Here is a 14,633-nt window from a genome sequence, read left to right on the forward strand (position 1 = left end):
ATATGTATGTACATACATACATATGTATGTATGTATAGCTCTCTAGCTTGATGTCTCACGGTCTGATTGTCTGTCTCATTTGCACCTTCAATGCTCCAATGTGTATTGTTTTTATTTTGTTTTGATACAAGCAAGCAATACAACAACGAAGCTCATTGTCAAAGAAACTAATAAAAAACCAAGCTTACAAACTGTTCTCATAACCAGTTCCAAGCAAGCGTTCGTTCGATAAATACGTTTGACAAAATTATACACTGAGTCGACGCCTAGTTTTTCAAAATAGTTTCAAAATAGATATTTATAAATTGTGTATTTAATTAATAAAGTTTAAGATAATAGTGATCAACGCAAAATATTAAAATATTATCTGTGAAATATTGTGAAAGCAAATTCAAATACAAAGCTTGACGGTAAAAATAAATTTACATATGAACATACATACACATGCATGTACATACAGGCATACATATAAAAGCAGTCATACCACTAGGATACATTTATGATTAAACAAAGTGCAAATTTAAACAAATTTTTTTTATTTAGATTAATTCCTTTAAATATTTGAGAGCGTATGTGTCATAATTTTTTTAGTTCTAAAGCGCATACTAACATATTCTATTTAAAAAAAAAAAAAAAAAAATAATAATAATAATAATAATAATGCTGTTTTAAGTAGTTGATTAACCTTTTATGTTGATAAAAAATAATTGTATATACATATGTACATATTTACATATATTATATAATTACACATTTATATATGTATATGTATTTAGACACCTACAAATATGTGTGTATGTATGTACCTACATACATATATCACAATCTTAACCATGCAACCCAAATACATAAATACATATGTATGTATATTAATTATATGTGTTGTATGCATATTAATTATGTTATCTATTGCAGTGTTATGAACTATTTGAAAATTACTTAGTTCAATTTAATATTGTTTATCGTAAAGTTATTGCAAGATCGTCAAAATTGGTTACTTAAAAAAAACTTCCTTTGTGATAACGGAAGGTAAAAAAGTAAGTAATTTACATACATATCACATAACTAAAATTATTTATTATTATTTATAGCTAGGGTACATATAATGGTTGTGTTAAATGTACAAGCTCTGTTCGAATGCGTCGATCTCCACAGTTTTCAGCAATTACTGAAAGTAGTCGCACACTTCAAAGAAATGGTTGGGTTAGATTTTAGGCGATTTTAATCCACTCGGAACTCAAACCAACATAAGGGACGCTTTTGCGGATATATGTACATACGATGCTTTGGATAAGATCTGGAAATTGTGTAGAACTTATTAAACAGCCCAAACGTTGTCAACCAGAGAATACAGTGCAATTTTCATGTCTAGTGTGCAACAGAACATGATCCCATTAAAATTGGAAAATCATCGATAGCTATTGCTATATATATATATATATATATATATATATATTACATATTTATATCATAGCTCGCAAATAACTGTTAACACTTTTTCGTTGTCTGCAAATAAGTGTCTTTCACTGACATAATCAAAACAAGGACCGAAACTGGACGATATCATCAAGGAAATTTCCGAAATTTGGTCGAAATTAACAATTGACTTTGCCCGATCCTTGGTGGCATCAATTCCAGCAAGGCATCGGGCTGTAATTGAAGTAAAAGCAGAAATAACTAAACACAAACTTAAATAAATAAGCCCTTAGTTATATAAAACAAAAATACAAAAGAAATAACATTAAACAATAGCAATAAACATTGTTTAAGTTTTGTGTAAATACTAAAGACGCAAAAAAAATGTGTGTAAATACTTTTGACAACCTCTAAGTAATTGTTCTTTTCGCTCTATTTATTAGCATGTACCGTTATTTTAGCAATTTCTTCAGCCGATCGCTTCTACATAGAATAGGCTTTATGCCACAAAAGCTTTTTTTCAAAAACGGCGAACGAAAACAACAAAAAAAAGCTCTTTAGGCAGAGCATGTAGAAAAATGTTCGTTGTGTAAATACTTTTGACCACCTCTGTATATACATATACACAAAGAAATTTTATTTCAAATTCAAATCATTCTCAAATTCAAACAAGTAAGAAGACTCTAGTCGAGACTGCTCGACTAGGAGATACCCTGAACCCTCTAATCTGATATTCTAATCAGTCTGCACTTCTTTTCGACACACATACATACACACACACGTATTAGAACGCGCTCTGCTAACTGCGCAGTAAGCAGCGACTGCGCTTAGGCTGCGCTGTAGTGTGGGCAACATTATAAGAATTTATTTGTTGAATAATTTGATTTCTAGACGTATAATCTTAATGAAACTTTTAGAGCGTAATCATATGGTAAAAATGTATGAACATTCCAGAGCACAAGTCTCTAGTACTTGAAATACGTCTTTTACAAAGGTGAGGGTGCGGGGGTGGGTATAAGGGTGGGGGGTAAATTACAACAAAAATCGAAATTATATAAAATACATATAAGTCTATATTTAAAATTTGCAAGCTCTAGCTCTAAAGGTGTAGGAGGTATAATTAAATAACTAGCTTTCGATAAGGTTTTTAATCGATAATAAATTATCGGAGGTAGTTATCAATATATAAAGAAAAACTTGATATGCGCGTGATATACACGGACCTAGGAAAAAAAATTTCAAGACTCTAGCTCTTATATCTTCTGAGATCGACGCGTTCTTACATACGGACGGACGGACAGACAGACGGACAGGGCCAGCTCGTCTCCCTGATCAAGAATATATATACTTTGTGGGGTCTGCCACGCCTCCTTCTGCCTGTTACATACTTTTAACAAAACCATTATACCCAGATTTCCCATTTTCAATGGGTTCAGGGTATAAAAACTCAGACAGAAACTGTTTTTGTCGCGTCTGGCTTAGTTCGCTCGCGCTCTGAGCGAGACAGTTATTTCTGTTTTCGTTTCGCTCAAGTCAAACACTGATCGTTTGCTTGAGTTAAATGAAGCAAACTGTCAGTTGCATTTGTATGGATAATCACGCGCGATTGTTGCGTTCTTTTTGTATGTATTTATGCATGTATTTACATGCACACGAAGGCAAAGATAGTTTCTGTTGAGTTTTTTAGTCAAACTGTCTTTTGCTGAGTTGTGTTAGTTATCTTTGTGTGAGGGAAAATCGTATTAGTCTTTACGCGACACTCATTTGAGAGCGTCACACGAATGAGTCATTGCAATGCATCTGACCGAAACAGATTCTAAAGAAAACAAGTAAGAAAGCTCTAGTCGAGACTGCTCGACTACGAGATCCCCTGAACCCTTGGAGCAATAGATATTTCAATTATTTTTCGCGTCTTTCTACTTATACAAGACACACGCACACACAGGCATGCATACACACACACACACATATACCCGCGCATGGGCGTTTAATAACTTTTTTCGTGGACTTACGATCTTAATGATACTTATATTATGATTATAACATGGATATGCATGTATTTGCCAAAGCACAAGTCTCTAGTATTTGAAATACGCTTTTTACAAAAGTGATGGTGAGGGGCTGAATATAGAGGTGGGGGGTAAATTTTAACAAAAACCGAAATTGCATAAATTGCATATAAGCATACATAAAAAATTTGGAGACTAGCAATAAAGGTGTAGGAGATATAATTTTATTTTCGATAAGGGTTTTTATCGATAAAAAACATAGCTCGCAAATAACTGTTAACACTTTTTCGTTGTCTGCAAATAAGTGTCTTTCACTGACACAGTCAAAAAAACTCAGACAGAAACTGTTTTTGTCGCGTCTGGCTTAGCTCGCTCGCGCTCTGAGCGAGACAGTTGTTTATGTTTTCGTTTCCTCGTTTGTACGAACATAAAAAAAAAAAATTGAAGTCTCTAGCTCTTATATCTTCGGAAATCGACGCGTTCAAACATACGGACAGACGGACAGGGACAAATCGACTCAGCTCGTCGCCCTGATCAAAAATATATATACTTTGTGGGGTCTGCCACGCCTCCTGCTCCCTGTTACATACATTTCAACAAAACCATTATACCCTGATTTCCCATTGAAAATGGGTTCAGGGCAGTGTTGCCAATTTTTGTTGACCCAAAAAAGCTGTTTTTAGTGGGAAGATACTTTTGAAAAAAGCCGAAGTTTTGTGAAAAAAAATCGGAAAAAAAGCTGATGTTTTTTACTTTGATTTGATTGATATTTAAATATATTTTTAACAACTTATAATCATGGCATCATTTCTTCAAACACCGCAAGCCGTATCTGTGAAGTTTTATAATATATGTTTCACCAGATGCTTGAAATTGAGTTAAGCATCGCAGTATTGATCTGACGAAAAATGTTACCCACTTGGGCATTGGCAAAGAAAACAATGCAAAAGTGGCCAAGTTCCTAAATTTCTTATATCCTATCAAACCCTTAGAACACGCTTCTCAACTCAAAACTCTGTAGCGTCTTGAGTAGTTTCCTATTGAATTGGGTGGATGTTCTTATATTGGGGTTCAATACTATCAATGTTCTCCAAAAATATATATGCATGAAAAGGAATCAACATTTTTCACTATTGTTGTCGGCAACCTTAAACACATAAATTCTTGTACTACACGCTATCAAAAGAGTTGCATACATTTTTTAATCTTTTCGTTTCATTTACATAGAATCAAAAAGTTCGATATTGTTGTTCACAATAGGTTGTTCTGAATTAAATATAAATCATATCCTAGTTTAGTTAGTTCCATATTATTACCGCTTGGTTCGTTCATTGAAAATTGAATTACTGAACTATTTGGTTTTAATTTAACTACAATGAAGAAAACTTCATTCTTCATACGAATTATCCATACAAAATACGAAAATTTCTTCAATAAATAAAAAAGCGGAAATAAAGCAAATTATTCCAGAATTCCCGCTGTCCGCTGTTTTGGAATTTTTCCCGCAATCGGCTTTTCAAAAAAGCCAGATTTTTCGGGAAAAAAGCTGATTTGGCAACACTGGTTCAGGGTATAATTAAGAGTGCTCAGAGCGAGATCGTGACTGCACAAGCTTTTCGGTTATGATACGAAGCAGAGCATATACGAAAAAACGATCAACTCTCATTTGAGAGCTCTGATTTATATACCTATGTTGGATACCAGCTCCAAACTAGCAGCAGATCAGCGCGATTTTCCTATACATGTGCACACAATCATCGTGTATTTTATGCGTACAGACAGAAGCGCGCGTTTCTTAGAATTTCGATTGATTTATAGATTTACTAGCCATTATTAAGTTATTCCATTTTAGCTAATAGCTGATCAAGCAAAGCAGTGGCGCGGGTACTAAAGGCGGCGCAAGTTATGTTAGAGTAGGGCAGCCTCGAAACATTTCGATATTTTTTTATACCCTGAACCCATTGAAAATGGGAAATCAGGGTATAATGGTTTTGGGAAAAGTATGTAACAGACAGAAGGAGTCATCGCAGACCCCATAAAGTATATATATTCTTGATCAGGGCGACGAGCTGAGTCGATATAGTCCTGTCCGTCTGTCCGTCCGTCCGTATAAGGAAAATGATCTCAGAAGATATAAGAGCTAGAGAGCTGAAATTTGGCATGCATACTCGTGTATACCATAGGCAGTACAAGTTAATCATATTTTTTCGATAACTCATCCGATAACTTTTTTATCGAGAATAATCGAAAAATCGACTTTGTTTTTTCAGCCTAATTTGAACACTTTTAGACCTGGAGACTTCAAATTTGCGTTGTATATAAAGTTAATTGATACAAAGATTTTTTTATTTTTAACTAGCTGACCCGGCAAACGTTGCATTGCCCCATCCATTATTTCTAGGTAAAAAATTGTTGAAAGCTATGTTGTTCAGGTTGGGATACACTCTGATGAATTTATTAATCGGATTTTCATTCAAGCACCTTGTGGTAAACGACATTCTTCGTTTCTTGGTCGGGTGCAAGAACAAATAATGCGGATGGTTTGCCAACACGTGAGCATGCCACGTACAATTAATCATGAGAAAAACACGCGTTTTCTAGATTGAGGCCACAAATAGTCAAAGATTTACATATGTCATTGCATCTTGCGCATATTCATGCATATGACGCGGGCTACCTGTGTATGTCGCTGGTAAAATAGTCAATCGACCAACATTTTCTGAATCTCCTCCTGTACTTATTGCGTTCATACGAACAGACGGACGGACAGCAAGACGGACATTACACAAAACCAATATACTGACTCACTTTCGTAAATGAGTATAAAAATTTGCAATTTACAACCGAGTCGTTTCGATTAACAGTAGTTAAAACAAAATCACATTATTGTTATGACGCCACATAGCAAAGAAAAGCCAGTGTAGCGGCTGGAAATTCAAAAACAATGCAAAGACAAATCAATCGCAGCGAGATTCTTAGAATATGCTAGAGTACCCATTTATGTATACATACATACACACATACAAATGAGCGCGTGTATAAGGCTGGAATGCTTGATGCTATGCGTGCAGATTGACATATACATATATTCATATGTACGTATTTGCGTATATGTATTTGAGGGCTATTTAAGAAGAAACAAATTTAAACTTATAAAATTATTCGACTAAGAAAAAGAAGAGTATTAAGTGCCATTCATTCAAGCTCGCGCCTTCCCAATAAAATATCTATTTTATAAAAAGCGAAATATGTATGAAAAAAAAAAAAAAACATCGAAGAGGTTTCGGACCTCCCCTACTCTAGCATAATTTGCGTCGCCCTTAGCACTCGCACCACTGCTTCGCTTGACCAGACAGTTGCTAAAATAGAATAGCTTATTAAGAGAGCATCATCAGACAAAACTACAATAACGGCTAGAAAGTCCAGAAATCAATCGAAATTCTAAGAATGTGAGAAAAGTCGCGCTGATCCTAGCAGCAGAAGCCGGTATTAAATATACGGATATAAATATATAATATATTTATATAAATTGTATAAATTATATATGTACTAGCTGGCCCGGCAAACGTTGCATTGCCCCATCAATTATTTCTAGGTAAACAAGTAAGAAGGCTCCAGTCGAGACTGCTCGACTAGGAGATACCCTGAACCCTCCAAGCTGATATTCTAATCAGTCTAGACTTCTTTTATGCACACATACATACACATGCACTTATAAGCACGCGCTCTGCTGACTGCGCAGTTAGCAGCGACTGCGCTTGGGCTGCGCTGCAATGTGGGCAATATTATGAGAATTTATTTGTTGAATAATTTCTTTTGTAGACATACGATCTTAATGAAACTTTCAAAGCGTAATCATATGGTTAAAATATGTGTAATTTCTAAAGCACAAGTCTCTAGTACTTGAAATGCGTTTTTTACAAATTGGGGGAGAATGGGGCGTGGTATCCAAAATCTGTAAATTACAAAATCTTTGTATCCATTAACTTTATATACAACTTAAATTTGAAGTCTCCAGGTCTAAAAGTGTTAAAATTAGGCTGAAAAACCCAAGTCGATTTTTCGATTATGTTGTTCAGGTTGGGATACACTCTGATTAATTTATTAATCGGATTTTCATTCAAGCACCTTGTGGTAAACGACATTCTTCGTTTTTTGGTCAGGTGCAAGAACAAACAATGCAGATGGTTTGCCAAACCGTGAGCATGCCACGTACAATTGACCATGAGAAAAACACGCATTTTCTAGATTGAGGCCACAAATAGCCAAAGATTGGCGCTGTGATTTATTGATCGTAAAAATTGTATTTTAGAACCCCTAATAGGTTTACGACTCTTACAGCTACTCTCTACTAAATTAAGAGTGATAACTTTTTTTGTGTACCAAAAGCAAACAGAATGAAATGTATATAAAGTTAAAATGAAAACAATGATTTTACCATTCAATGGATTAATCATTTTGATATTAAAGTGGTATCCATCGTCTCCTAGCCAAAACATCAGCGGGTATTGTAAAGCGTCATATGAATGGTGCGTTTAAGATATTCTTTGTAGTTTCCCAGTACTGAATCGTGTGCTCCAGCTGGTCTTTTATCTGCTCTGATTACTACTTTATAGTCATCTCTTAGCATGCGCTCTAAAGCAGTCTTGAACAGCTTGACCATGGCATGATGTTCATGAAGCATTTGCTGTAAATCTTGGAGAATTGCTCTTTTCGTAGCTGTGTTGATCCCTTGATCCCTTGTTCTTCCATATTTCCCATGAAGTATATTTGCAAGAATTTGTGCTGTGCATCTTCATTAGGTTGCAATGATCCAATGCGATAGCAAATCATTACATTCAAAATTTTTTTACAATCATAGAAAATAAAATGTTTAACGTAAATTACCTTAAATGTCGGATTATATCCGTCTCCAATAATTTCTGCCCAAATGAAGTCATTTGGAAACAGGCATTTTTGTTTTGTTTTGAGTGTTCGCTAGAAAATGTCGTGATTCTAGTGCTTCGCCATAAAGCAGGGAACGCAATGGCTCTGGTGGCGGGACCACTAATGGCAATGTCACTTTACCACTAAGGCAGCACAAACCGGGCGTTTCACCAGCAAACTTCAATGCGCCACAATGCTGGCAAACAACGTCCATTGGACCAATGCAAACTTAACGATTCAAGCTGTAGTCAATAGTGCAATCATATCGAAACGCTGCTCGATTCAAATCAATCCTTGAACCATTTCTTATTGCCGTTTCACGGGCTGCCTCTCTTTGAGAGCACGAATTACGGCCCTTCTTTACTGGGTACTAACGCGGCGCCTTTCTCGGGCGATTTCTTGTTCTTCGTCAGATAATTGACACGCGATATTCCGATGCCTAATTGCATTATGGGTCTGCCGGGAAAGATTAGATCTTCTAGGACGCGGCATTTTTATCAATAGTAACACTGAACAATCGAGAAATATAAATATAAATAATTTACACAAATTTATGTTTGAGACAAACAAATACCTGAACTTTCGAGATATTTAGCTTCTGTACGCACGCGTATTATTTTTATCAAATGTGATTTTTTTTATGAATAGTCAGGTTCGCCTGAGGCTGTGCCGTAGACTACACTTTTTTATTTACTTCTATACTATTGTATAATATGAGAGCAGGACCGAAAACTGTCACTGTTATCAAGCCTACTGAGTATAAATGGAATTTTGAATCTTTAGGGAAAAATCGCGTTTTTCAAGTATTCGTCAAATTTTTTCAGTATTTTTAAGATCTTGTATCCTACTCGTAGCGTAGACAAATCCAACAAATCGAAAACCATGAAAATTGGTCCAGCAGATCTCGAGTTATAAGTGGAGGAGCACTTTTACACAACTCTCTTATATATATATAGATAGATTTACATATTTTGAATACCACGCCCGCTTCGCCACCAATTTGTAATTCAATTGTCAAGTACTAGAAAGTTTCATTAAGATTGTAAATCTACAAAAGAAATTATTCAAAAAATAAATTCTCATAATATTGCCCACATTGCAGCGCAGCCCAATCGCAGCCGCTGCTTACTGCGGAGTTAGCAGAGCGCGTGCTTATAAGTGCATGTGTATGTATCTGTGCCTAAAAGAAGTCCAGAATGATTAGAATATCAGCTTGGAGGGTTCAGGGTATCTCCTAGTCGAGCAGTCTCGACTGGAGTCTTCTAATATTAATATGTTATACCATTGAAAATGGGAAATCAGGGTATAATGGTTTGTTGAAATGTATGTAACAGGCAGAAGACAAGCGTAGCAGACTCCATAAAGTATATATATATTCATGATCAGGATGACGATCTAAGTCGATATAGCACTGTCCGTTTCTCCGTCCGTCCGTATTAGCAAACCGATATCAGAAGATTAAGAGCTAGAGAGCTGAAATTTGGCATGCATACTCGTGTGTACCATACGCACTACAAGTTTAACATCTTTTTTCGATAACTCGTCCGTCAATAGTGCCCAAAATATAGCAGAATTCGAAAAATCACTATATCTTCAGATCCCATTTGCTACGACCCTAATAGGCGTAGATATATAAATTTTTACAGAATCAAAACATCAGCTTACGTGCAACATTTCAGCATTCTAGGCTTAAAACTTTAAGAGATACAGTTTTATCCGATTTTCCACGCCCTTAATGGGCGGAGATTTATCCGCCATAGCTCGTGATATTGGGTGGTCGACGCGGACCTACATACCAAATTTCAGCTTTCTAGCTCTTCAACAAACATGATATCTGGTATATCGGAAAATGCATTTTCCGATTAGCCACGCCCCTAATCGGGAAAAATCGGGATCGGGAAAATTTTAACACTTTATAAATCTGAGATATACACGAGTATGTGTTCCAAATTTCAAGACTCTAGTTTCAATAGCGACTTTTATTGTGGATGTACTTTCTTCATAAAACTTTCAGATTATGATTATAACATAGATATGTATGCATTTGCCAAAGCACAAGTCTCTAGTATTTGAAGTACGCCTTTTACAAAAATGGTGGTGAGGGGGTAAATATAGGGGTGGAGGGTAAACAAAACAAAAACCGAAATTGTATCAAATGCATATAAGTGTACATTTAAAATGTGGAAGCTCTAGCTCTAAAAGTATAGGAGATATAATTAAATAACTAGCTTTCGATACGGTTTTTAATCGATAATCAAATATCGGGAGTAGTTATCGCTATTTAGAGAAAAACTCGATATGCGCGTGATATGCACGGACCTAGAAAAAAAAAATTTCAGTCTCTAGCTCTTATATCTTCTGAGATCAACGCGTTCATACATACGGACGGACGGACAGGCGGACGGACAGACAGACGGACAGGACTAAATCGACTTAGCTCGTCGCCCTGATCAAGAATATATATACTTTGAGTCTGCCACCCCTCCTTCTGCCTGTTACATACTTTTAACAAAACCATAATACCCTGATTTCCCATTTTCAATGACTTCAGGGTATAATAACTTTTCTTGTGGACATACGAAACTTTCAGATTATGATTATAACATGAATATGCATGCATTTGCTAATGCATAAGTTTCTAGTATTTGAGATACGCCTTTTACAAACGTAATGGTGAGGGGAGAATATAGGGGTGGGGGGTAAATTTTAACAAAAATCGGAATTGTATAAAATGCATCTAAATATATATTTAAAATTTGGACACTTTGCCTTAAAGATGCAGGAGATATAAATTTATAGCTGATTTTCGATAAGGTTTTTTATAACAAAATAATGAGATGAGTTATCGATTTTTGGAGATAAACTCGATATGCTCGCTATATATACGGCATTTGAAAAAAATTTAAGTCTAGCTTTTATATCTTCTGAAATCGACTCGTTCATACATATGGACAGACGGACAGTCATACGGACAGGTCCAAATTGTGGGGTCTACCACGCCTCCTTCTGCCTGTTACATACATTTCAACAAAACCATTATACCCTGATTTCCCATTTTCAATGGGTTCAGGGTATACTAATTTGCAATTATATAATTTTTATTACAGGAGGACAAGATGGGGTTTAGTTCACGCATGGACTGCTGTGGCCAATTCGTGAAATACAGTCTGTTTATAGCGAACTTTGTTATGTTTGTAAGTTGTATCATCCTTTTATCAAGGGATATTAAGTACATCTTAAAATTTATGTTTCAAAATTTCGTTTTGTAGGTGGGAGGAGCTATTGTATTCAGTCTTACTCTCTGGACTTTAATTGATAGAAGCTTTGTCAATGAATTGCTGGGGACAAATCTTTTCTCCGGTGCTGTCTATGTTCTGTTGGTCACTTCTGTCATTATATGTTTAGTTTCATTTCTTGGTTGTGTAGGCGCTGGAAAGGAAGTTAAGTGCTTGCTCTTATCGGTAAGTATTGTAGTTACTTACATAAATAATTAATCTGAAGGTCTAATAGTATTCAAATTATCAATTATAAACAAGAGAACTCACATAAGAATGTACGAATGTTTCAGTCGGGCGTTACCAACTGCAGGTTACTCATTTACATCCCATCAGCAATTTAGTAGCTAAGTTTACCTCCTAATACTGCGGAAAATGCAATATTTTCTACCCTCCTGGTCTTGAGTGGTCAACCCGCGTATATATACAAAATTTCAGGTCTTTAGCATCAATAGTGCCTGAAATATAGCAGAATTTGAAAAATCACTACATCTTCGGGTCCGATTTGCTACGCCCCTAGTGCGACATCTAATTTTTTATCAGTCTTTATAGAATCATCACATTAGATTTGCTACGCCCCTAATGGGCCTAGATATCTACCGTCGCTTTTAATATTGGGTGGTCGACGAGGATCTACATTTTATATTTCTAGCTCTTCAACTAATATGATGGTATATCGGAAAATTCATTTTGATTTGCTACGCTCCTAGCGGATCGAGAAAATTTTAACACTTTATTAATCGGAGATATACACGAGTTTGTGGTCCAAAGTCTCTAGCTTAAATAGCGCCGAAATAAACTATTACATACGGACAGACGGACATTGCACAAAACTAATTAATACAGTTATAGTTTTAAGTTTCTACTGCCTGTAATGCAATGAACATTACATGAAAAGTACTCCATTTTATTTATTTACTTATTATACCCTGAACCCATTGAAAATGGGAAATCAGGGTATAATGGTTTTGTTAAAAGTATGTAACAGGCAGAAGGAGGCGTGGCAGACCCCGCAAAGTATATATATTCTTGATCAGGGCGACGAGATGAGTCGATTTGGCCCTGTCCGTCTGTATGTCCGTCCATCCGTCCGTCCGTCCGTCCATATGTATGAACGCGTCGATCTCAGAAGATATAAGAGTTAGAGACTTGAAATTTTTTTTTCCTAGGTCCGTGTGTATCACGCGCATATCAAGTTTTTCTTTTTATATCGATAACTACTCCCGATATTTTATTATCGATTAAAAACCTTATCGAAAGCTAGTTATTTAATCATATCTCCTACACCTTTAGAGCTAGAGCTTGCAAATTTTAAATGTAGACTTATATATTTTATATAATTTCGATTTTAGTTGTAATTTACCCCCACCCCTATATCCACCCCCTCACCCTCACCTTTGTAAAAGGCGTATTTCAAGTACTAGAGACGTGTGCTTTGAAATGTACATACATTTTCACCATATGATTACGCTCTGAAAGTTTCATTAAGATTGTACGTCTAGAAATTAAATTATTCAACAAATAAATTCTTATAATGTTGCCCACACTGCAGCGCAGCCCAAGCGCAGTCGCTGCTTACTGCGGAGTTAGCAGAGCGCGTTCCAATACGTGCGTGTGAATGTATGTATGCCGAAAAGATGTGCAGAGTGATTAGAATATCAGATTAGAGGGTTCAGGGTATCTCCTAGTCGAGCAGTCTCGACTAGAGTCTTCTTACTTGTTACTTAATACAATTCAGATGATAATCTGATTTTCCATTACAATCCTTAGTATTTCATCATCGTTGCTTTGGTTTTCGTTACCATGCTAATTGGCGGCGTTTTGGGCTACGTTTTTCGTGAACGAGTGCAGCAAACTATGCGTCAGGTAAATATATCAGGACCATAATATGAGATGTGGAAAAGTGTAAACCTTGTGTTCAATTAGGAAATGCGTTCCACAATGGCTTTGTATGGTAGTCGGCGAGAAATTACCCAGGCTTGGGACTTAACACAAGAACGTTTACAATGCTGTGGCGTAGATACTTGGCACGATTGGAATCGATATGGACTTGTGCCAGAATCATGCTGTCAAGAACTGTTTGGAGGACAACGCAAAGAATGCGCTCTCTTTCCCAATATAACGAATTTGTATAATCAAGGCTGTTTGTATGTGGCTACAAATTTCATACGCGATCATGCAGCTGTTATTGGAGGCACATCTATAGCCGTCGCTATACTTATGGTATGTGCCTTAGCTATATTTATGCTTATGCTGTCTTTGTCTTATTATGTACATTGATTTTCAGATCTTTGGTATGATTTTCTCTTGTTTGTTATTCAATATGATTGAATAACATATTTTTGGACATTGCCGAGGTCAAGGGAACACCTGTTTATTAAATAATGTTATCATAAAGTATTATCCGAGTGTATGATATGTAAGATTTGTTATGCAAAAGTTGTCGCTTTTGTAAAATTTATATATGCTTATGTACATAATTAATTATTTACTCTTATAAATACATAGTGGTTTGTCAATTCGTTATTTTTTGTTACATATAATCCTGTTTTAATTTCTATTAATATAATAATAATAATGAGATATCATAATATTTCGAAACATGTAATAAATCTCTAGTTGAGACGGCTCGACTACGGGATATCTTGAACTCTTCAAGATAGACCTATAAAAACAAGTAATCAAACTCTAGTCGGGAGTGCTCAACCACCCTGAACAAAACTAAACAAGTAAGAAAGTTTTAGTCGACACTGCTCGACTACGAGATCCCCTGAACCCTTCGAGCAAATGATATTTCAATAATTATTCGCACATGCACACTCAAAGACACAGGCATAAATGCCTGCAAATGTGTGACTGGCTGCAGTGTAGGCTTACTACGGGACCATAATTGTTTATTAATTTTTCTTGTAGATGATAATAACACTGAAATGCGTACATTTACTCTGAGCCCATTCAAAATTTGAATTTGTCCGTCTGTCTATCCGTCGGTCTGTCCGTATTTATG

General features: G+C 35.8%; 1 protein-coding gene across 2 annotated transcripts; it reads left to right on the plus strand.

Moving 5' to 3' along the window:
* The first annotated feature begins 369 nt into the window (after window positions 1-369).
* LOC6583665 (CD151 antigen) lies at window positions 370-14,162 on the plus strand. 2 transcript variants are annotated; one of them, XM_015163010.3, is made up of 7 exons: window positions 370-410; window positions 916-1,037; window positions 11,459-11,545; window positions 11,621-11,812; window positions 13,397-13,492; window positions 13,553-13,849; window positions 13,914-14,162. In XM_015163010.3, the coding sequence occupies exons 3-7, from the start codon at window positions 11,468-11,470 to the stop codon at window positions 13,959-13,961; spliced, it is 711 nt and encodes a 236-aa protein (XP_015018496.1). In that variant the 5' UTR covers window positions 370-410; window positions 916-1,037; window positions 11,459-11,467; the 3' UTR covers window positions 13,962-14,162. The 2 variants fall into 2 exon arrangements, with proteins under 2 accessions (XP_015018496.1, XP_002009330.1); XM_002009294.4 differs by lacking the exon at window positions 916-1,037 and having other exon boundaries at window positions 390-410.
* The last annotated feature ends 471 nt before the right edge of the window (window positions 14,163-14,633 follow it).

Source organism: Drosophila mojavensis, unplaced genomic scaffold, assembly GCF_018153725.1.
Source record: "Drosophila mojavensis isolate 15081-1352.22 unplaced genomic scaffold, ASM1815372v1 contig_74, whole genome shotgun sequence".
NCBI classification, from domain to species: Eukaryota; Metazoa; Arthropoda; class Insecta; order Diptera; family Drosophilidae; genus Drosophila; species Drosophila mojavensis.

Excerpts from the sequence above, each read along its gene's own strand:
- LOC6583665 (XM_015163010.3), top strand. The coding sequence starts at position 11,468 with ATGGGGTTTAGTTCACGCATGGACTGCTGTGGCCAATTCGTGAAATAC. Across the intron at positions 11,546-11,620 it reads TAGCGAACTTTGTTATGTTT|GTGGGAGGAGCTATTGTATT; the intron begins GTAAGTTGTATC and ends TTCGTTTTGTAG. Across the intron at positions 11,813-13,396 it reads TTAAGTGCTTGCTCTTATCG|TATTTCATCATCGTTGCTTT; the intron begins GTAAGTATTGTA and ends TACAATCCTTAG.